Source organism: Camelus bactrianus, chromosome 27 (genome assembly GCF_048773025.1).
Source record: "Camelus bactrianus isolate YW-2024 breed Bactrian camel chromosome 27, ASM4877302v1, whole genome shotgun sequence".
In the NCBI taxonomy this organism is placed as follows: Eukaryota; Metazoa; Chordata; class Mammalia; order Artiodactyla; family Camelidae; genus Camelus; species Camelus bactrianus.
The window spans coordinates 33062534-33082507 of NC_133565.1; the positions used below are offsets into that span (position 1 = coordinate 33062534).

General features: G+C 50.8%; 1 protein-coding gene and 1 long non-coding RNA gene across 5 annotated transcripts; one reads left to right on the forward strand and one right to left on the reverse strand.

Moving 5' to 3' along the window:
- Nucleotides 1-394: 394 nt before the first annotated feature.
- Nucleotides 395-3207, reverse strand: LOC105082473 (uncharacterized). Of its 2 annotated transcripts, none has more exons than XR_012502576.1 (4): nt 3032-3207; nt 2621-2788; nt 1905-2027; nt 395-413 (listed from the first exon to the last, which is right to left on the reverse strand). It is a non-coding gene; the product is annotated as an uncharacterized LOC105082473 (long non-coding RNA). The 2 variants fall into 2 exon arrangements; XR_012502575.1 differs by lacking the exon at nt 395-413 and adding an exon at nt 1779-1797.
- Nucleotides 3208-7118: 3911 nt separating this feature from the next.
- UBL7 (ubiquitin like 7) lies at nt 7119-19731 on the forward strand. 3 transcript variants are annotated; one of them, XM_010955258.3, is made up of 11 exons: nt 7119-7254; nt 8622-8834; nt 9613-9732; nt 13134-13216; nt 13937-14021; nt 14586-14643; nt 15368-15501; nt 15761-15810; nt 16054-16221; nt 16815-16937; nt 19481-19731. In XM_010955258.3, exons 1-11 carry the CDS (start codon nt 7215-7217, stop codon nt 19616-19618), a joined length of 1212 nt encoding a protein of 403 aa, XP_010953560.1. In that variant the 5' UTR covers nt 7119-7214; the 3' UTR covers nt 19619-19731. The 3 variants fall into 3 exon arrangements, with proteins under 3 accessions (XP_010953560.1, XP_010953563.1, XP_010953564.2); XM_010955261.3 differs by having other exon boundaries at nt 7189-7304; XM_010955262.3 differs by having other exon boundaries at nt 7209-7338.
- Nucleotides 19732-19974: the final 243 nt, after the last annotated feature.

Consider the following 19974-nt stretch of genomic DNA (forward strand, 5'->3'; position numbering starts at 1 on the left):
ATTTGGAGACAGGGCTCTTAGGAGGTAACTAAGGTTAACTAAAATCACGAGGGTGGGTCCCCAGTACAATAGGATGGGGAGGGCTTACAAGAAGTGGAAGTGAGAGCTCTTTCTCTCTCTCCATGAACACACACAAGGAAAGGACAGTTGAGGACACAGTAAGAAGGTGGCCATCTGCAAACCAGGAAGTGAGTACTCACCAGAAACCAAACTGCTGAATCTTGATCTTGGATTTTCTAGCCTCCACTACTATGAGAAATACATTTCTGTTGTTTAAGCCACTCAGTCTGTGGTATTTTTTTATGGCAGCATGACTAGAATAATATACGAGGTGACAAAGTATTTCCACCAACTCCCAAATACAAGTTGGTGGGAGCAACTGTTGGCAGCCACAACTTGCATGGTATCAGCATCTGTGCAGAAAGAAGCAGAATTAAGTAATAAGGCATCTAACAGGTCTGAGATCAGGAATTCCTACAATCAGCAGGAATTCACTGAAAAGTTTGACCGTTTTAAGAACAGCCCCTGAAACTGGGAGGTTCTTTGTCCATATAGTAGTGGCTAAATACAAGAGGTCCACTTTGAGGTCTGAGGGACCAGAGAAGTCTAGTCAGGGTGAACTCGAACATGACATGTCAGGGTTGCCTTCCAGGGTAGGACCTCACACTGTGGAAAGGAGAAGGCAGTGCGGATGACATGCAAATTCAGAGAGGCAGGCAGGACGGGTGAGGATGTGGAAGGCTTTTAAAAACCACACAAAGCAACTCAAATTCATTTCACAGGCCAGGTGGAGCTGTGAACGCTCCTGGGATGCAGAGCAGAGGGGACAGGCATCAGGCTGGGAAGATGAAGGGACCAAAGAGCCCAGCTGTCCATGGGTCCTGCCCCCGCTCCCCTCCCTGTCCACCACGGCCATGTGGGGCAGGGAAACCACACAGGCTTGACCCCATCTCTACCACTTAACGGCTTTAGGACCATGAATGAGTCCCAGAAATGACATTCACGCCCCAGGCTGACCGTGAGGAGCAAAGGAAAGGGAGTGAAGCAAACAGCTGGTGCACGAGGCACGTGGTAAACGCGAATCCCTTGGGCCACCCACTGAGCTGCTAGCTAAGCTTCCACTTTCCATGATGGGGAGCCGGGGAGATGCTGTCACTCCCCGCTGAAAACCTGCCGTGGCTCCTTGGTCACTGCAGGACAAGTCTGACCTCACTCAGGCACTCAGGGCGCTCACTCTCAGGCTCCCGCCCTCCTTGTCTCCAGCTCCACCTGAGGATCTGCCACCAGGACGCTGCCTTCTGGTCTTGCCGACTTCAGGCTGTCACGTGTACCTCCACATCCCCTCAAACAGGTGGCTGCCTCTGCCTGAACACCCCTCCCACAAACACACACCCCTTCCTCTGCCTGGCTAACCTTAACCAAGTCTCTGACAGTCAGCCCAAACGCCGCTTCCTCAGAGAAGCGCTCCCTGACCTGGGCCCTCACCTCAAGCCTGGGCTGGGCTTCTCACCCTGTCGCTCCCGCTCAGGAACTGCCTGGTGACCTCCACGGCAGGGGTGAGGACTGGCTCGTCTCCACCCCCGCAGCTGGACCCAGGCCTCGTACATGTGTGCTCAACGCTCAGTCAACGCTCACAGAATGAATGAGTGACTTCTTCACCAAAACTGCCACAGGTACCCAAGCCAGGCGGTCACTGGAGTCAGGCCACGGTCACTGGGGGCAGCAGTGGAAGCCACAGGGACCACTGGCCTTGCTGGGAGCAGCCTCCCCTGTCACACTGCCACGTCCCAGCTCCTCCTAGAGCAAAGCAGGCCAAGTGGGAAGGCCCTCCGGAGGGCAGAAAAAAGCTCAGGGTCGAAAGTAACTAAGAAGCCGCGTGGGCACCAGGAGTGGGGAAGACTGACCTGCAGGCTGGGCTGCCCGGAGGCCTGCAGGGCGTGCTGGAGGGCTTGGCTGAAGAGATCGTTGGTGATGGGCGTCCCTGACTGGACGCTGGAGGACATCGGGGAGGTCCCAGAGGAATGGCCCTAGACACAAACCAGTGGTCAGTGCCACCCTCACAGCCGTCTCAGTCTCCAGCACACACCCACTGCTGTCGCATCACCCGTCAGTGCCCCGAAGGCCCAGCAACTGCCTTCCAGCAGGGGCCTGCACGAGACAGCCCCACAGAGGTGCCTAAAAGTTCTCTACGTGGGCAGGAGAGGCTCCATCCTCTTCTGTCCAGAGAGATGGAACTGGGCCCCCGCCCCAGTCCAGGACCCAGCACTGGGAAGGCCTTGGAAGACGGCCTCGGACGCTGGAGCGACTGCCGCCAGGAATGCATAAGCCCGTGTCGTTTGGCCGCTTTCAGGAAAAAGTAAGGGTACCTTATGTGAGGGGAGGTTCTTCCCAGCTGCTGGGAGGAGGGCTCCACTAGGGCTGTGCTGAACTCCAGAGACTCCCGAGCCTTAAAGGCAGGGAGGGGGAGGTCACCTGAGCTGCACTGGGAACCCCACGGGGGCTCCAGGCAGAGTTCAGCCCAAAGCAGACCCGGCACCAGGGTCAGCAAAGGGAACCCAGTCTACCCCGGGGACCTTCTCCCTTGGGGCCCAGCCGCCACCCTCCGGCCCTCTTCCCATACCTGGGTGCCAGGAGTTGGTGTGTGAGAGCTGCTCTCCGGAGTGCTGGCCAGGGCCAGGGCGGTGGCCAGCTCACTCTGGGTGATGGGCCGGGGTCCGGCAGCTCCACTGTACCCCAGGGAAGCTGGGCGGGAGCTGGGTGTGCTGCTCGAGGGCGTGGACCTGGCGCTCTGGACAAGGGAGGCGCCCAGAGTCAGGGAAGCAACACTGGGACAGTCCCAGACGAACCCCCACCCGCTCCAGGGTCAGTTCTTCGGGAGACTCCCCAAGCTGCCAGGTTCAGAAAGCAACAGTGTGACACAGATGGGCCCCCAAAGGGCCTCTGACCACTTCCCTGCTGGCACGTGCCAGGTCCCGGGGAGGGGTGCACCCCGGCACATCTCTCCCAAGCAGCAGACGGCCGGGCCACTTACTGGGTGAAAGTCATCCTCATCATCAGAGAGCCCTTCAAACAGGAAGCCACCTGGAGGAGGGAGAACAGATTTAGGAGGAAGAGCAGGAAGGCACAGGCGCAGCTCCAGAATCTCAGCTCTAGCTACGCTCCAAACTCAGATTTTCCTCTCTCCCCCTGGAAAATTACAGGACAGATGCACTCCCTGACTCAAACCAAGAGTTCCCAAGGAACACCCGCTGCCAGCACTATACATAGCTGCTGAGTAGAGCAAATCCCTGGGCCGCTGCCCGCCCCGGAGGGGCCTGTGCTCCGCTGCCCTGGGGCTCAGCTGGCAGTATAGGAGCTGGTATGCATGGCCCGGAAAGAGGAGTTGGTCCCCGCTCGGTGGGGGGACTTACTGCCATTTCTGGTTTGGCAGCGCACACACTCACCCACTCACCCAGACGGCCCAGGACTCAGAGCCGTACTCAGTTAGGGCACAGCGGCACCTGCCCAGGGCAGCACGTGGTCCTGCACCCCACTGTACACGCAGTGCCCCCTACCATTCCGGAGAGCAGAGATGTTGGGTCTGCTCCTCGGGTGACACTCAGAGGCGGCAGCCCTCCACAGCAGCAGCAGCCAGGGATGCTGAGAAGCAGGTCTCTGAGTCATTTGGATCCGACGGGAGGTCCTGTCATCCTGTGGCCAGGGCTGACTAAACCAAGGGCAGACCGCAGAGTGATCCCAGCGCGAGGAGGCAGAGACAAACACCTGACCCCCACCCTGCCCCGCCCCTCACAACCCTTCAGGCCAGGCTACAGGCTACAGGCAGCCAGGGAGCCTTCTCCACCTGCTACCTGGAACTCCATGGGGAGAACCCAGGTTGGGGTGGTGGGGGAGACAGCCTTGTGGTCTGCAATTGGAGCCAGGCTTCTTCCGCTCTCTGGGGCACAGATACACCGCCCTACCCGCACTCCCAAACCTCATGAAAGGATTGGCGTAGAAGTCGGGGAGGATCTCTCTGAGGGCACAGGCCACCTTGCTAATAGCCAGCTAAGTGTTTGGACCCCAGGGCTGTTTCTCGTAGGATGGGCTGCTGTGATTGGACAGGGCTCCCTAAGGGCCTTTACGCAGGAACAAGATGCTGTCCCTTCAGAGCGGAGTTGGGGGTGGGTGGGGTGGGAGGCAGACAGAGGGTAGATATCTGTGGGGAGCTCAGAGCCCCACCTTCGCTCTGCTCTGAGAACCGCCAGAATTTTCACCTTGGCCAGGTTCTCTCCCTTCTCACCTTTCCTCTCTTCCCCAGTCATCAGCCTTCTGGGCTGCCGGCCACACACACCCTTTCCCCACCAGCTGCTCTGTGTTCAGAGAATCCAAACTCACTTCCATGAGTGGAAGGGGTAATTCAGAAGACCCTTTTTATTATGCTGTGGTAGTTTCCTTCTATTGCTTTTTCTTGAGTGTTTTTATTTTGAAAGGATGTCGAATTTTGTCAGTGCTTTTTCTAGATGGAGATGCTCAAGTGGTTATTTTCTCTTCACTTTGTTGATGTGGTGTATTACATTAATTTTGGGGTGTTAAACCATCTTTACATTTCAGGAATAAATCCCATTGGTCATGGCGTGTAATTCTTTAAAATTGAATGCTATTTGCTAGTATTTTGTTGATTTTTGCCTCAATGTTTATAATGGGTATTGGACTGTAGTTTTCTTGTACTGTCTTCGTCTGGCTTTGGTGTCAGGGTAATTCTGTCCTTGTAAAATGAGTAGAAAGTGTTCCTTCCTCCTCAGTTATTTGGAAAAGTTTGAGCAGAATTAGAATTGTATTAGTCGTTTAAATGCTTGGTAGAATTCACCAGTGAAGTCACCAGGTCCAGTGCTTTTCTTTGTTGGCAGTTTGTTTTTTGTTTTAATAGCAAAATGTTTTTTTCTTTTTTTTTTTTTTTCAAAAGCTTCTCAGCACTATCTAGGGTGACAATCTTTTAAAAGTTTCAACTTTATTTAATAGTATCAGTTTTAGCCTTTCAGAGGCACAGCCCAAATGCTATGGTGTTAAAACAAGAGTCTCCAAGCAAGGTTTCCAGGACCACTAATTTCTCTGCAAAGGTACTCATCAGCTTCAAAACTCACTGCCTTTTTCCAGTTATCCTTTCATTTCTGGCATATGAAGATTTCCCATTTCTCCTGTGCCCACAGCTATGTGATTGGTAATATGTATTATTTTATACATTTTTTTGTTTTTAGCCGAAGTATTTACAGATGATTCTCACTTGCTAACTTGCCAGGCCCAGAAATCTCCATATTAATTTTATAAACAGAAAGTTATTTAAAAAACACAAATGTGTATTCTCATCATTTATTTTCTAGTAGTTAATGATTGGGCAAATAATTTCTTGAAGGTTCAATGAAAAATTGTCCACCACTTTCTCAGAGAAAACTAATGAGAGAAAACTAAAATATGAATTGGCTGAAGGACTGCCTGGATACTTTGTTTTTTATCATTTCTGGTCATCCATCTTTGTCTTGGGTTCAGGCTTCTAATTTTATCTAGAATCTGACCCTGGCTTCTGACCTACCAAGCACCTGTGAGACAGGCTGGGGCCTGGGACCTGGGATCCTGGGCTGCAAGGCTTGCACCTGGACCATAAAACAGAACACAAAGAAACTATCAGGGACTAAGAATAACTGTGTACATGCACAGTTGGGGTGAATTATGAACAAGATACAAAAAGACTGAAAACCCAACTGCCACTTCTGAGGTGTCAGGAGCAAAAGCAGAGTGCTGAGCATGATCCCTGCACACAGCACACCAAGGGGCAGGGCAGACCACCTAAGCTACTGAACACAGCACCACCAAGGGGCAGGGCAGACCACCTAAGCCAAACCTCCAGCCTAACCCATGAATCTGCCCCTACCCTCACCCCATTTAGGGGGCCAGCTCCCCTCTCCTTGGGGAGTGAGCAAGGGAACCTGTTACTTGTTTTTGCTCCGTTATGCTGCAGCATGGGTCCCCATAAAGCCTTGCCTGAATTTCTTGTCTGGCCTCATCAATTTCTATTGATTAAGGAGGCCAAGAATGCTGATCAGTAACACCTACTTGGTAAATTGGTTCTCAAAGAACATGTTTGGTCCTGGGTTATTCCTTCATTAGTTTACTCATTTAATAATTTCAAATGTTCAAAAACACTGTAATAATTCAGAACTCAGAGAGGCTTACCTCCTTTCCTGGGAGCAACAAGCCACATTTGGTAAATAGCTTTGGCCGAATTATTCATTCAGCACATACTTATTGCTCACCTACAACGTGCCAGGTCTTGGTCAACTGCTGAATATAATGGAAGGATAAGATAGTTACTGTTCATTTTCCTATATAACTTATAACTAAATTAAACAAAAAATTCATGTGCACCTAGTATGCTCATCTCCACTATGAGGGAAACAAGATAGAAAGATGCGGGTTCCAAATCTGCGGATACTGAGTGCTGACTGCACTACGCCACTTTATATAAGGGATTTGGGGATCCGCAGATTTTGGTATGCAGTGGGGGTCCTGGAAGCAATCCCCTGCAGATACCCAAGGACGACTGTATGCCGTTTCTCCATGAGCGTCCAGTGGAAATTCCCCTTCCCTAATTGATTCTATGAATGGCTTATATGAACTTCACCACTGCATGAAGGGGTGGGACATACCAGGAACGTTACGTGGTAACTCCTCTCAACGACACCGACTTTTAGAGGCAGTCATCCTTCGGTTCCTGGTATGCCCCACAGGTAGGTTCGCCGCGAGAAGCCTGAGGCGGGGAGCACTAAAGAGGCTGACTTCACTCGAGGGCAGGCGGTTTTCTGGTGAGGGCTGCTGGGAGTCGCTGGGGCGTGTCCGAAGAAGCTGCTCTGGAAAGGGACCTCCCGAAGGGAAGGGTCGGAGCAGGAGGGTCCCGCAGCGGGCGTTCCCACCTGCGGCGCTTAACCGACAGACTGTACAGTTTTCCCAGTACACTGCGGAAACCGCGGGGCTGCAAACCTCACACAAGGCCTCTCTCTCCTGACTCGCACCCTAGAACACGGACCCTCTCCTGTGAAAGCACTAAGGAGATCTCGCGCGGGAACATTCAAGCGGCCCAGAAACCACGCCCTCCCCGGAACCGGAAGCTCTGCAACTAGCGCCGCTTGTCGGCCGGCCATTTATAAACCGTCAGAGGCTGGGTCAAAACTACAACTCCCAGAATGCAAAGCGAAGCTTCCGGTTTCCGGCGAGAGGACCTGAGTGAGTGTTTACGCCGGCGGCCCTGCGGCCGGGTTCCTTCCGCGGGACGGGTGAGGGCGCTGGGTCCTGGGCCGCACGGGATCGGTGTGTGTTACTAGTTAGCTGGTTCTGTGGGCGCGGTGGGGTTGTCACCCAAGAGATAAGTGTCCCTGTCCCACTATTAACTATCAGTGACCTTGGGCCACTGACTTCACCTTTCTGCGTCTCGATTCCTTTGTCTGTAACATGTCATCATCTGATAATGCCTGCTTTAGGGAACAATTGTGAGGATTAAATGAGATAATGGTAAATTAAAAGACCTGTTTCCTTCCCTGCCGTAAACCTGGAGATGGGAGGACTGAGGATGCCTTAGGATCTGCTGGGCAGCCTCGGAGCCTTTTCTTTTACTTCCAAAGAAGGCACTTTGGAAGCAATAATGATTATAACAGGGGCTGGTCTTGCCTTACGGGATTCTTCCACCCTCACAGTTTCTGGTTCATTTTCTGGGCACCCATATGTGCCAGGCATTGGGATAATAAAGTAAAAAAATTCTAGCCTTTGCTTGCAAGGGCCTCTAAGAATGAGGTGCGGGCGAGATTGAGAAGTAAACGAATATTTGTAACCCTTTTCCTTGAGGGAATGTGAGAATAACAGAGGAAAGGGAGAGGGGACAGAGGAGGTTGTGTTTGGGTTGGTCTTAGTAGGAGTTTACTTAGAGACCAAAGGGAAGAAGAACTGCAGGCAGAGTTAGCAGATAAGCAGAGGTGTAAAGTCAGGGAGAGCTTTGTTATGAATCCCAGCTTGGAATTGGACTTAAGCGTTGGGGAGGGTGGGGCAGCCCAGAACTCTTGGGGAGGAAGGCTGGCAAAATGAACCGATGGGAATGTTTTTGAAAGCCAGGGTGTGGAGTTTAGACATTCATAAAAGTGGTTCGGAGTCATGGGCGGGATTCTCAGCAGAAAAGTGACTTGAACAGATCTGTGTTTTAAAATGATGAGTTGAGTGGCAGCATGGATATTTGATAGGGAGAGGCAAGAGGCAGGGAGTTATAAAGCTGTTTCAGTAGTTCAAGCAAGAGTTGTTAAAGAAAAATTGGAAATGTAGTGTACATAAGGGAGAGAGTTGGATGATTTCATTTGAACCTCACATTTCTGTTAGCTGGGATGGCATTTTTATGTCCACTTTAAAGATGGAGAAACTGAGGCCTAGAGAGCTGAAGTTCCTTGCTGTCTATGATAGGATGAGTAAAGAGAGGACCCCAGATTCTAGTCTGTTCTCCTGATGCTACATCCTGTGCTTTTGAATTATCCCTCATTCAATCCCTTGGGGTGGGGGTGGTGTAGGGTGGTGATCTGTCCTTTAACCACTAAGACTTTGTTCTTTCACAGGGAAAAAGAGAGAGCGCGAAAGAGAGAGGATGTCTCTCTCAGACTGGCACCTGGCAGTGAAGCTGGCTGACCAGCCACTTGCCCCAAAGTCTATTCTTCGGTTACCAGAGACAGAGCTGGGAGAATACTCACTGGGGGGCTATAGTATTTCATTTCTGAAGCAGCTTATTGCTGGCAAACTCCAGGAGTCTGTTCCAGACCCTGAACTGATTGGTGAGTCTTGGCTGGGAATGGGCTGCTGCTCTGATCTCTTTTTGGGGAAAATACTTCTGGAGTTACAAGAGTAAATTAGGAATTTGGAATTTTTTGCCTCATAGTGTTAATACTCCGGGGAAGTGATTGTTGTTGAGTGAATAGGAACACAAATTATATAGTAAAACAGTTGGTTGCCATTTCCGCTGTACATTATATACATTATACTGGACTACTTTGCCACAAAGTTCCTTAACTGTGACGCTGTTGAATTCTTTCTCTGAAAGAACAAGAATTTGGGGTGGGCTAGGGAAGGAGGAGCTGATCAGGGAAAGCCCCCAGTACACAGCATTTGAAGTAGGTCTTAAGGGATGATTAGAAGGATTTTTGGGTGATTAGAGAGAAGGCAAGGAAAAAGGAAAGGAAGATGGAAGGGTGGAGGAAGAAGGAATTTAAATATAATTAAATTGTATTATAAACATGATGGCATATAAACTGACAAAAAAAGGTGTGTTTTCAGTCATAAGAACACTGGGTTCATGCTTTTTTATTGTTGCATTTTCCCATTCATTTAAAATGAGCAGTTTCTAGGATGTTAAGCTCTAGAGCTTTCCTGTGCTTATGCTGGCTAACAATCGTTATTAAAGTGTATTTATTAAATAATAGTACTTTTTAAGGCATCTGTCATTCTCCAGCTATCTGTCAAAACAAGATAAAGTCTTAAGCGACAGAAACCATTTAAAATTGTTCTGAGGAGCAAAATATAAACGGACAGTTATTTTTATTTTATTTTTTTTAGATCTGATATACTGTGGCCGGAAGCTAAAAGATGATCAGACCCTTGACTTCTATGGCATTCAGCCTGGGTCCACAGTCCATGTTCTACGCAAGTCCTGGCCAGAGCCAGATCAGAAACCAGGTGCGTGAGGAGCGGCCCTTAGACGTGCAGGGCTTCTGTAATATCAAGGGAAGGGTCTGTGTGTTCTTAAGGCATGGGCCTGGGTGGAACAAAGGGATGATTTACTGAGATGATGATAAAGGATATCTTTATTATTTACTGGATTCGACCACATTGAAAACCAGGGCAGTTTTGATCTTCTTGCTACCAACACCACTAACAGAAGGGGGTTTGTTTCTCTACTTTTAAAGTTCATCACCCACTGTTCTAATGAACAGGCAGGGAGTGTGTGTCTGTTTAAACTCCTTTAGGGTAACAGTTTATTTCTCAGTGAACTTTGTATCTTTGTTTTTGTCCTTCTCATTAGAAAAAAGCTGGAAACTCCTTGCCCTCCTCTAAATGCTGTAGTTTGTTCTCTCGTTAGCAGATCTTCCCATGCGCTGCTTCAGGCAGTGACTTGTTCAGTCAGCTCACTCCTCCTGCTATACTGGTTATTTATTTTCCTAAAGCTTGAAAATTTTCAAATGGTATGAAAATCGCTCTTGAAGGAAACATACAAAGCCTCGAACAGCTTTTTTGATTTATTGATAAAAGGTGCTGTGTGGAATTCATAATGTAAAATTTTCATATGTATTTTAAAAGCCTCCCCAAGGATAAAGCTGAGCTGTATAAGAGATTAACTTTGTTAAAAACGAGCAGTTTGACAAATTTTTTATGTTCACAAATGCTATGATGGGTTATCAGCTTGAAATTTCCCCCTCTTTTCAATTCTAAACATAAAGGACAAAAAGGTCTTCTTCGATGGGAAGTGAGAAAGAGACAGGCAGTCTCTGACACCTGGGGGCTGGCCCGGTCCTCAGCTAGGCCTTGAAACATGAACAGTTTCACAAGTCGCCACCATCTACGAGCTCACACACCCTGGGACCATAAAGGATCAAGACAAAAACAAAATCCCGCTTGTTTCTAAACAAAGACAAAGACCTGAACATTGTTCAGACCACAAAAATGACTGAATATCCCTCTATCCTGGCTGCTGGTTGCTTTACCAGGTACAGCTTTCTCCTTGCTCTAGTCTTCCTTCCTTCTAGATGAGAAGTATTAAGATAATCGATCGTAAATCCACCCCCACTTCCTGACAGCATCCAATCCAGAGCCAAGCCCTGCTTCCTTACACTTCCCCCCAAGTCACTCAGCCAAAGCCCAAATCCTACAGTAAGTCCTTTCTCGCATCCTCTTACTGAGACGCCCCCCCGGCTCCTGAGGTGTGCTTTCTCCCTGTAAGGAGCAGGAAACCCAGATTGTTCAGCTGCAGGTGTGCCCCTCTGGTCTTTGGCTGGAGGGCTTTGACAGAAGGAAAGTAACATTTGTTGCTTCTTCCAGCCAGATTGTTTCTCTTTGATATCTCATTTAATCATTGCTGTGGCTCTGCAGGTTAGTTAGCATTTCACAGACAAGAAAAAGAGGGTTAGAAAGGTATTTATTCAAGGTCACCTACTTAGAAAATGAATGCAAGGGCTGGGATGTGAGTCCAGGTTTTCCTGGCTCAAGAGCCCATGTTGTTTCCACCAGGATGGCTGCCTCCCACTTCCAAAGGCTGAGATTAGCTCAGAGATGTTATAAGGACTACTGTAACTCTTAGCTGATTATGAGCTTAAGATTTGAAGAGTCCTTTTCCTCCCCCTTCTGCCTGGAGATTTATTTTTGAAACAAATGGACTTTTTATTGGGAGGTGAAAATAAACTTTTGTATCTGAAAAGAAACTGTTTTGTGACGGCACCTTAGGTATTTTATCCTTGAGCGCTCTTCCAAAAGGAAGCATGTTTCTTTATATCCCACCAGATTAGAGCCTGTAGGAGGGGAAGCTGTCAGTCTCCTCCTTCCCACCTGAATCCCTTTGGTGGTTCTTCACAGAGGGTTACTGACCCCTGTAGGATCTCACTTAGACCTGCTGTTTGAGCAGGGATGTGTACCCTGGGCTCCAGCCACAAAAACGACTTGCTGTTCCCTCCAAGCACCTCATTATATTCTTCCATGCCTTTGCACGTGTTTTCACTTAGGCCTGGAGTACCTTCTCCCCCGAGTAAGTGTCTGTTCTGCCTTAAATACCTCTCTCAAACGTTCTCTCCTGGGAGGCAGCTCTTGTGGCCCTCCCTTTCGGCAGTGGCTCTCTGCCTCTGTGTTCCTAACGCCGGCGCTGCCATCCATATCTCCGTTGAAATCCTCAGCATGGTACTTTATAATGGTGTGTTTGATCCATTCTTGTTTCTCTACTGTCTTTAAGAGTTCCCTGATGGCAGGGACTGTTATTTTTTGCATTCCTGTGCCTTGCCTAAAATCAGATTTACTCCAAAAGCATGTAGTAAATGCTTAGTACATGTCTGTTGAATGAATAAATTAGGTAATTTACTTGAGATGAGTATTTTTCAAAAGAGACAACCCTGATGATTAGAACTGCAGGTCAGGATGTGGTTCACCTTGCTTGCTTTGGGAATGGTGCCTCTGCAGCTGGGCCGCACCCAGACTGTCCAATCACAAGTAGCCATGATCATTACACTTTTAAAAGTGTGACCCAGTGTGGACTTCTACTTACGCCCTCTCTTTTTACCCAGATTTCTTCACCAGTGGAGTGGGCTGATGTCCTAAATAATAAAGTGACCAAGTAACACTAAGACAACTGCTAAACTTTCCCATATATATGAAGCATAGTGTCCAAAGTTCAAAAAGGAGCTGTGAATCTCAGTGACAGTGTCCTTGCTTTTGGGCATGTGATGAAAGTTTGTAAAGAACCCTAGAAGTACAGTGTTTTCTTGGTCCTCTGGTACTTTTTTTTTTTTTTAAATAAAAATAATATTATAGGCTCCTGAAGGAAAATATCCAGGAGAAAAGTTACCCTTAACCCTGTCACCCTACCTAGGGGCTGTTCTTCCCCTAGCCCCCCCACCCCAGTTTGGGGCCACGTGTACACTGACACATCTTACAGAGTTTTACTAGAGAATGCACACACAACTTCGTGTTCTGTTTCTTTCTCTTAGCATATTGTGTCAACAGAGCTCCATATTGTTCAGATGGCTTGAAGCTCCTATTTTAAATCACAGCACCAAAGTCTACTGAGTTCATTATACTTTTCTCTTTTTTAAAAGTAAGAAGTCTAGAGTTCCTGCAGTGGGGTATTGATCAGAACAGTTTCTTTTATGTGGTAAGATTCCCCTCTGCTGGAGCTTGGATTTGCTTACCTACTGAAGATGCTTAAAAGAGAGTGCGGTTTTCACATCTGTGGCATGAATGGGTTTTTCTGAACGGGTGCTCATTCTTAGTGGGATGACAAGGGAAGGGAGCCTGCACCTGGGCACGTGCTGAAATGTTCTGCACCGGCGGCCAGGGCAGGGCCCAGGCTGTAGGATAACTGAGTGTCTCGTCTCCAGAACCTGTGGACAAAGTGGCTGCCCTGAGGGAGTTCCGGGTGCTTCACACTGCCCTGCACAGCAGCTCCTCCTACAGGGAGGCGGTGAGTGTGTGCCACGGCCCCTGCGAGACTAGCCAGGGCTGCTGGAGAGGGGGAACACTGGAGAGAGGTGTAGAGTGGGAGCTAGAAGCCCGTTGCCATGGCTCCCAAGCGTCCCTTGGGGAGTTTTTGCCACGTCTGTGTGTCTCAGCAGAGCCCTGTCTTCCCCCAAAGAACTGTCAGCTAGGCATTGTTGATTCCCTGTAAGGACACAGCCTCTCCTGCCACTGGCCTCATGGAATGAGTATGGTTACAGCCAAGGAGCCATGTACTGTTTCTGCTGGGCTTCATTCTTTGAACTGCCTGCCCACTGGGAAAGCACACTGGTCTCTTTCTGCAGGAGAGTCTCAATAAGCAAAATTAATACAGCTGCAAACTTCCCAATATATATAAATGCAACATGGTGATTGTATGGAGATTGAACAGGACTTTGGGGACCTAGAGAAACCTTTGTTTTTGGGCTTGTAACGAGAGCTTTTATTTTGGAGGAAAGGACCAGAGACTGAAGGTTTACTGTGATGTTGCTTTTTTATTGTTTGTTTCCCCTCCAGTAAGCCACAGTCTCAGGAAAAAAGAGGCTCCTCGGGTTTCCTGGGGCTGTTGCTGCATTGTGGTGGCGAGTGTGCAAGCACTTAGAGGGAGGAAGTACTTCAGTGGAGTGTGGGTATTCGCTGAGTGCGCTGAGCTGGTGGGAGTGCTCAGCCCTCCCCATTTCTCCTGCAGGTTTTTAAGATGCTCAGCAATAAGGAATCTCTGGATCAGATCATTGTGGCTACCCCAGGCCTCAGCAGTGACCCCATTGCTCTTGGTAAGTACACGGCTGAACTTAAGGAAATGGAAGCTGTTGGAGAAAGAGAAACCCGGAGGAGGCGCTTTTACCCTAAAGGACGTTTGACCGTCTTTTGAAGAATCACTGTTCTTGTGGGGGGAGGGGATGTAACCCAGATGTGTTCCATGTACCCAGCCCTCCAAGGGAAATCATGGCCCACAGGGGAAATCATGGCCTACCTAACATCATAAATGAGACTATGAGGAAGCCATGTGAGGGCAGCAGTTAGCCCAAACCACAGCAGTCAGGGAAGACTTCCTGCACACCTTGATGGATACGGGAAGAACACAGAGGTGTGGGAAAAGGAGGCTGGTGCATCGGTGTACAGTACGTAACCTAAGTGCTGGGGGAGGCGGCGAGCAGGGCGCAAGGGGGAGAGCACCTGGGTCGTGCTCCCGGTGCTCAGTTTCCCCCACTTCTCGTGCGGGCTGCTTTGTAGTCCTGTGTCCCTGGTAAGCCAGGTGCTCTGAGGTCTAAGGCCTCTTCTTCCCACTGGACCTGGCTAGATTTCCAGTCTCTGAGGTGAGCCCCTTTCTCCTTCAGGGGTTCTCCAGGACAAGGACCTCTTCTCTGTCTTTGCTGATCCCAGCATGCTTGATACGTAAGTACACCCATCTTTTTAAGGGGACCCTCTATCTGCTCACGGTCGGGCCAGAAACCTAATCGTCATCCTGGATTCTGCTCTTGGAGGCCATCCCCCAAATCTGTCTTCTAAGTATGTCAGGAGGTGAGAAGGAGCGAGGGCTTCTGGGGAGTGACAGAGTCCAAGGGCAGGGGCACGCAGAGATGTATAGATGAAGCGGGGCTCTGAAGGAGGTGGCTTTGCAGGCCAGGCTCAGCTTAGACTGCATTCGATAGACATTCGGGAGCCTTTGAAGGATTTGAAGCTAGGGGAAGAAGCAGGTGCGTAGATCCCCAAATTTTAGAGCTGGAAGGGGTAGTAGAAGTTGTGTCCCCGTATTTGCAAGTGAAGGAAACAGCCCCACCCTGGAAAGAGAAGGGGCCTGTCAAAGATCACCCAGTGACATAGTGGTGGAGCCAGGAGCAGAGGCTGATGCCTGAGCCCCCCGGGCTGCACCTGTCCCATCACACATGCGGAAGGGAAGGTGGGGCAGCGGCAGTGGGTCCCGGGGTGAAGGCCTGGCTGCTGTTGCTGGGGGCAGAGCGGCAGGAGGACAAGGCAAAGGGGGAGATTGCTGACACTGCGGAATTGAAGGGCAGACAAGGGGGGCTTGATTACTGTGAGGGCACCCAGAATTCCTGTCATGGCCAGGGATGCTCCTTCCTTCTTTGTCACCCGTGTGTTTCTTCCTGCCCCATCTCAGGTTGGTGCCTGCTCACCCCGCCCTGGTCAATGCCATTGTCCTGGTTCTGCACTCAGTGGCAGGCAGCACCCCGTTGCCAGGGGCCGACTCCTCTTCCCGGGGCATGCCCTCTAGCTCATACCGGGACATGCCAGGTGAGCCCCAGGGCAGCGGAGCACAGGCCCCTCCGGGGCGGGCAGCGGCCCAGGGATTTGCTCTACTCAGCAGCTATGTATAGTGCTGGCAGCGGGTGTTCCTTGGGAACTCTTGGTTTGAGTCAGGGAGTGCATCTGTCCTGTAATTTTCCAGGGGGAGAGAGGAAAATCTGAGTTTGGAGCGTAGCTAGAGCTGAGATTCTGGAGCTGCGCCTGTGCCTTCCTGCTCTTCCTCCTAAATCTGTTCTCCCTCCTCCAGGTGGCTTCCTGTTTGAAGGGCTCTCTGATGATGAGGATGACTTTCACCCAGTAAGTGGCCCGGCCGTCTGCTGCTTGGGAGAGATGTGCCGGGGTGCACCCCTCCCCGGGACCTGGCACGTGCCAGCAGGGAAGTGGTCAGAGGCCCTTTGGGGGCCCATCTGTGTCACACTGTTGCTTTCTGAACCTGGCAGCTTGGGGAGTCTCCCGAAGAACTGACCCTGGAGCGGGTGGGGGTTCGTCTGGGACTGTCCCAGTGTTGCTTCCCTGACTCTGGGCGCCTCCCTTGTCCAGAGCGCCAGGTCCACGCCCTCGAGCAGCACACCCAGCTCCCGCCCAGCTTCCCTGGGGTACAGTGGAGCTGCCGGACCCCGGCCCATCACCCAGAGTGAGCTGGCCACCGCCCTGGCCCTGGCCAGCACTCCGGAGAGCAGCTCTCACACACCAACTCCTGGCACCCAGGTATGGGAAGAGGGCCGGAGGGTGGCGGCTGGGCCCCAAGGGAGAAGGTCCCCGGGGTAGACTGGGTTCCCTTTGCTGACCCTGGTGCCGGGTCTGCTTTGGGCTGAACTCTGCCTGGAGCCCCCGTGGGGTTCCCAGTGCAGCTCAGGTGACCTCCCCCTCCCTGCCTTTAAGGCTCGGGAGTCTCTGGAGTTCAGCACAGCCCTAGTGGAGCCCTCCTCCCAGCAGCTGGGAAGAACCTCCCCTCACATAAGGTACCCTTACTTTTTCCTGAAAGCGGCCAAACGACACGGGCTTATGCATTCCTGGCGGCAGTCGCTCCAGCGTCCGAGGCCGTCTTCCAAGGCCTTCCCAGTGCTGGGTCCTGGACTGGGGCGGGGGCCCAGTTCCATCTCTCTGGACAGAAGAGGATGGAGCCTCTCCTGCCCACGTAGAGAACTTTTAGGCACCTCTGTGGGGCTGTCTCGTGCAGGCCCCTGCTGGAAGGCAGTTGCTGGGCCTTCGGGGCACTGACAGGTGATGCGACAGCAGTGGGTGTGTGCTGGAGACTGAGACGGCTGTGAGGGTGGCACTGACCACTGGTTTGTGTCTAGGGCCATTCCTCTGGGACCTCCCCGATGTCCTCCAGCGTCCAGTCAGGGACGCCCATCACCAACGATCTCTTCAGCCAAGCCCTCCAGCACGCCCTGCAGGCCTCCGGGCAGCCCAGCCTGCAGGTCAGTCTTCCCCACTCCTGGTGCCCACGCGGCTTCTTAGTTACTTTCGACCCTGAGCTTTTTTCTGCCCTCCGGAGGGCCTTCCCACTTGGCCTGCTTTGCTCTAGGAGGAGCTGGGACGTGGCAGTGTGACAGGGGAGGCTGCTCCCAGCAAGGCCAGTGGTCCCTGTGGCTTCCACTGCTGCCCCCAGTGACCGTGGCCTGACTCCAGTGACCGCCTGGCTTGGGTACCTGTGGCAGTTTTGGTGAAGAAGTCACTCATTCATTCTGTGAGCGTTGACTGAGCGTTGAGCACACATGTACGAGGCCTGGGTCCAGCTGCGGGGGTGGAGACGAGCCAGTCCTCACCCCTGCCGTGGAGGTCACCAGGCAGTTCCTGAGCGGGAGCGACAGGGTGAGAAGCCCAGCCCAGGCTTGAGGTGAGGGCCCAGGTCAGGGAGCGCTTCTCTGAGGAAGCGGCGTTTGGGCTGACTGTCAGAGACTTGGTTAAGGTTAGCCAGGCAGAGGAAGGGGTGTGTGTTTGTGGGAGGGGTGTTCAGGCAGAGGCAGCCACCTGTTTGAGGGGATGTGGAGGTACACGTGACAGCCTGAAGTCGGCAAGACCAGAAGGCAGCGTCCTGGTGGCAGATCCTCAGGTGGAGCTGGAGACAAGGAGGGCGGGAGCCTGAGAGTGAGCGCCCTGAGTGCCTGAGTGAGGTCAGACTTGTCCTGCAGTGACCAAGGAGCCACGGCAGGTTTTCAGCGGGGAGTGACAGCATCTCCCCGGCTCCCCATCATGGAAAGTGGAAGCTTAGCTAGCAGCTCAGTGGGTGGCCCAAGGGATTCGCGTTTACCACGTGCCTCGTGCACCAGCTGTTTGCTTCACTCCCTTTCCTTTGCTCCTCACGGTCAGCCTGGGGCGTGAATGTCATTTCTGGGACTCATTCATGGTCCTAAAGCCGTTAAGTGGTAGAGATGGGGTCAAGCCTGTGTGGTTTCCCTGCCCCACATGGCCGTGGTGGACAGGGAGGGGAGCGGGGGCAGGACCCATGGACAGCTGGGCTCTTTGGTCCCTTCATCTTCCCAGCCTGATGCCTGTCCCCTCTGCTCTGCATCCCAGGAGCGTTCACAGCTCCACCTGGCCTGTGAAATGAATTTGAGTTGCTTTGTGTGGTTTTTAAAAGCCTTCCACATCCTCACCCGTCCTGCCTGCCTCTCCGAATTTACATGTCATCCCCACTACCTTCTTCCCGTAGTGTGAACACATCATTTCTCCTAAGCTGTGTACTTCCTCCTTCATGAGACAGAGATATCGATGAAGCTTTGAATATTCTAAATTATTTTAAACGCTTATAGTAGAGAAGACCTTTCATAGCTGAAAGTCAAAATCCAGGAACCATCATATAAATAATAATATATCTTGAGTTCATAAAATTGAAAATCTCTGCATAGCAAATCAAACCAATCCAACAAAGAAAAAAAAAAACAAGCAAAATCTAAAACCTAATGATAAATTGAGAAAAAAATCTGTAACCACGTATAAGACAAGGGTCAAAACCTTCCTGAATGGTAGAAATTCTAGTAATTTAGGACCAACAACTATATAGAAAAATGGGCAAAGGACATGAGTAGACTATGCATGAGAAAGGAAGTCCTGATGGCCCTTAAAGCTGCTTAGCTCCTTGCAGTCCCGTTTCTCGGAATTTCCCTGGAGCTGTATGTGCCTGTAGAAAATGACGTCTGTATAGAGCCGGTCACTGCAGTGCTGTTTGCACCGGCAAAGATTGGAAACAGCTCAGCTGTAGTATGTTTCAGGGCATCCAAAAATTGGAATATTATATACTTATTAAAACGTTCTTCATGTGTTGGCATAGAGAGATCTCCAGGACACATTAATTATGTTAGGAAAAAAAGGAGAGGTCTAAGAAGATGGTAAATATAGGAATATATGTTCATATGTTCTTAAAGAAAATAAAATAGGTTATTGGGGGTGGAAATGGGAGTAGAGAAGAGTATGACTTTTTACGAGGTATCATGCTAAAAAACAGTGAATTTTATTTTATTTTTTGTTTTCTTTTATTTATTTAATGGAGGTGTTGGGGATTGAACCCTGGACCTTGTGCATCCTAAGCAGGCACTCTACCACTGAGCTGTCCCCTCCCTGCCAAAGTGAATTTTGAATTTACCCTCCCCTTGCCATGTGTGTGTGTGTGTGTGTGTGTGTGTGTGTGTGTCTGTCTGTCTGTCTGTCTGTCTGTCTCTATACATAAAGCAGGAGAAAGAAAGTAATTTAATCTTTTGAAATTTCAACATTGAGTACTTTGTGCTTTCTCTTTTGACCCTTATGTTACGTTTTCCCCTTTTCTATTGGTAAACTTTTAATTTGTTCTCTAAACCCTCAGGCCTCTCTCGTAGTCTTCCTAGAAGCCCTGTGCTGTAGGGAACTTCACATCAGCAGCTTTGCTGGAGGAACCCACCTTCCTCTCTCCCCTCAAAAGGACAAAGATAAGCCGGTCTCTGTAGGATCCTAACTGACCCCTTCCCCCGGTCCTGTCTTTCTGCAGAGCCAGTGGCAGCCCCAGCTACAGCAGCTGCGCGACATGGGCATCCAGGACGACGAGCTGAGCCTGCGGGCCCTGCAGGCCACCGGGGGGGACATCCAGGCGGCCCTGGAGCTCATTTTTGCTGGAGGAGCCCCATGAACTCCCTGTTCCTCCTGAGCCCCCAGCAAACTGCCAAAGCAGCTGCCCATGGGGAGCACCCCTGAAGGTGCCCCATCTCCCCTCTCCCCAATACACCTGATGGTTGACTTCTGCTTTGTCCAGTGCTTGGCTTTTCTGGCTGATCTGAGATGGTGGAGGCTATGGGGCAAGCATGACGTGTGGGTCCTGGTGCCGTGGCATCTGGGAGCACGAATGGCCCTGCTTCTAGGCCCTGGGTGGAGCGTTTTAGACCCATGTCATAGGGTGCTGTGTGATGCCCATACTCTTGTTTGGGGGGATGTTTCCAGTGAGAGCCCCTAGAGCCTTTGGTGCACTGGGGTGTGGCATCCTCAGGA

What these genes read in the sequence shown, in the direction of transcription:
- UBL7 (XM_010955262.3), top strand. Translation starts at nt 7,215, where the DNA reads ATGCAAAGCGAAGCTTCCGGTTTCCGGCGAGAGGACCTGAGTGAGTGT. An exon ending in TCCTGGGCCGCACGGGATCG is followed by an intron (nt 7,339 to 8,621) that starts GTGTGTGTTACT and finishes GTTCTTTCACAG; the next exon opens with GGAAAAAGAGAGAGCGCGAA. An exon ending in GATCCCAGCATGCTTGATAC is followed by an intron (nt 14,644 to 15,367) that starts GTAAGTACACCC and finishes GCCCCATCTCAG; the next exon opens with GTTGGTGCCTGCTCACCCCG.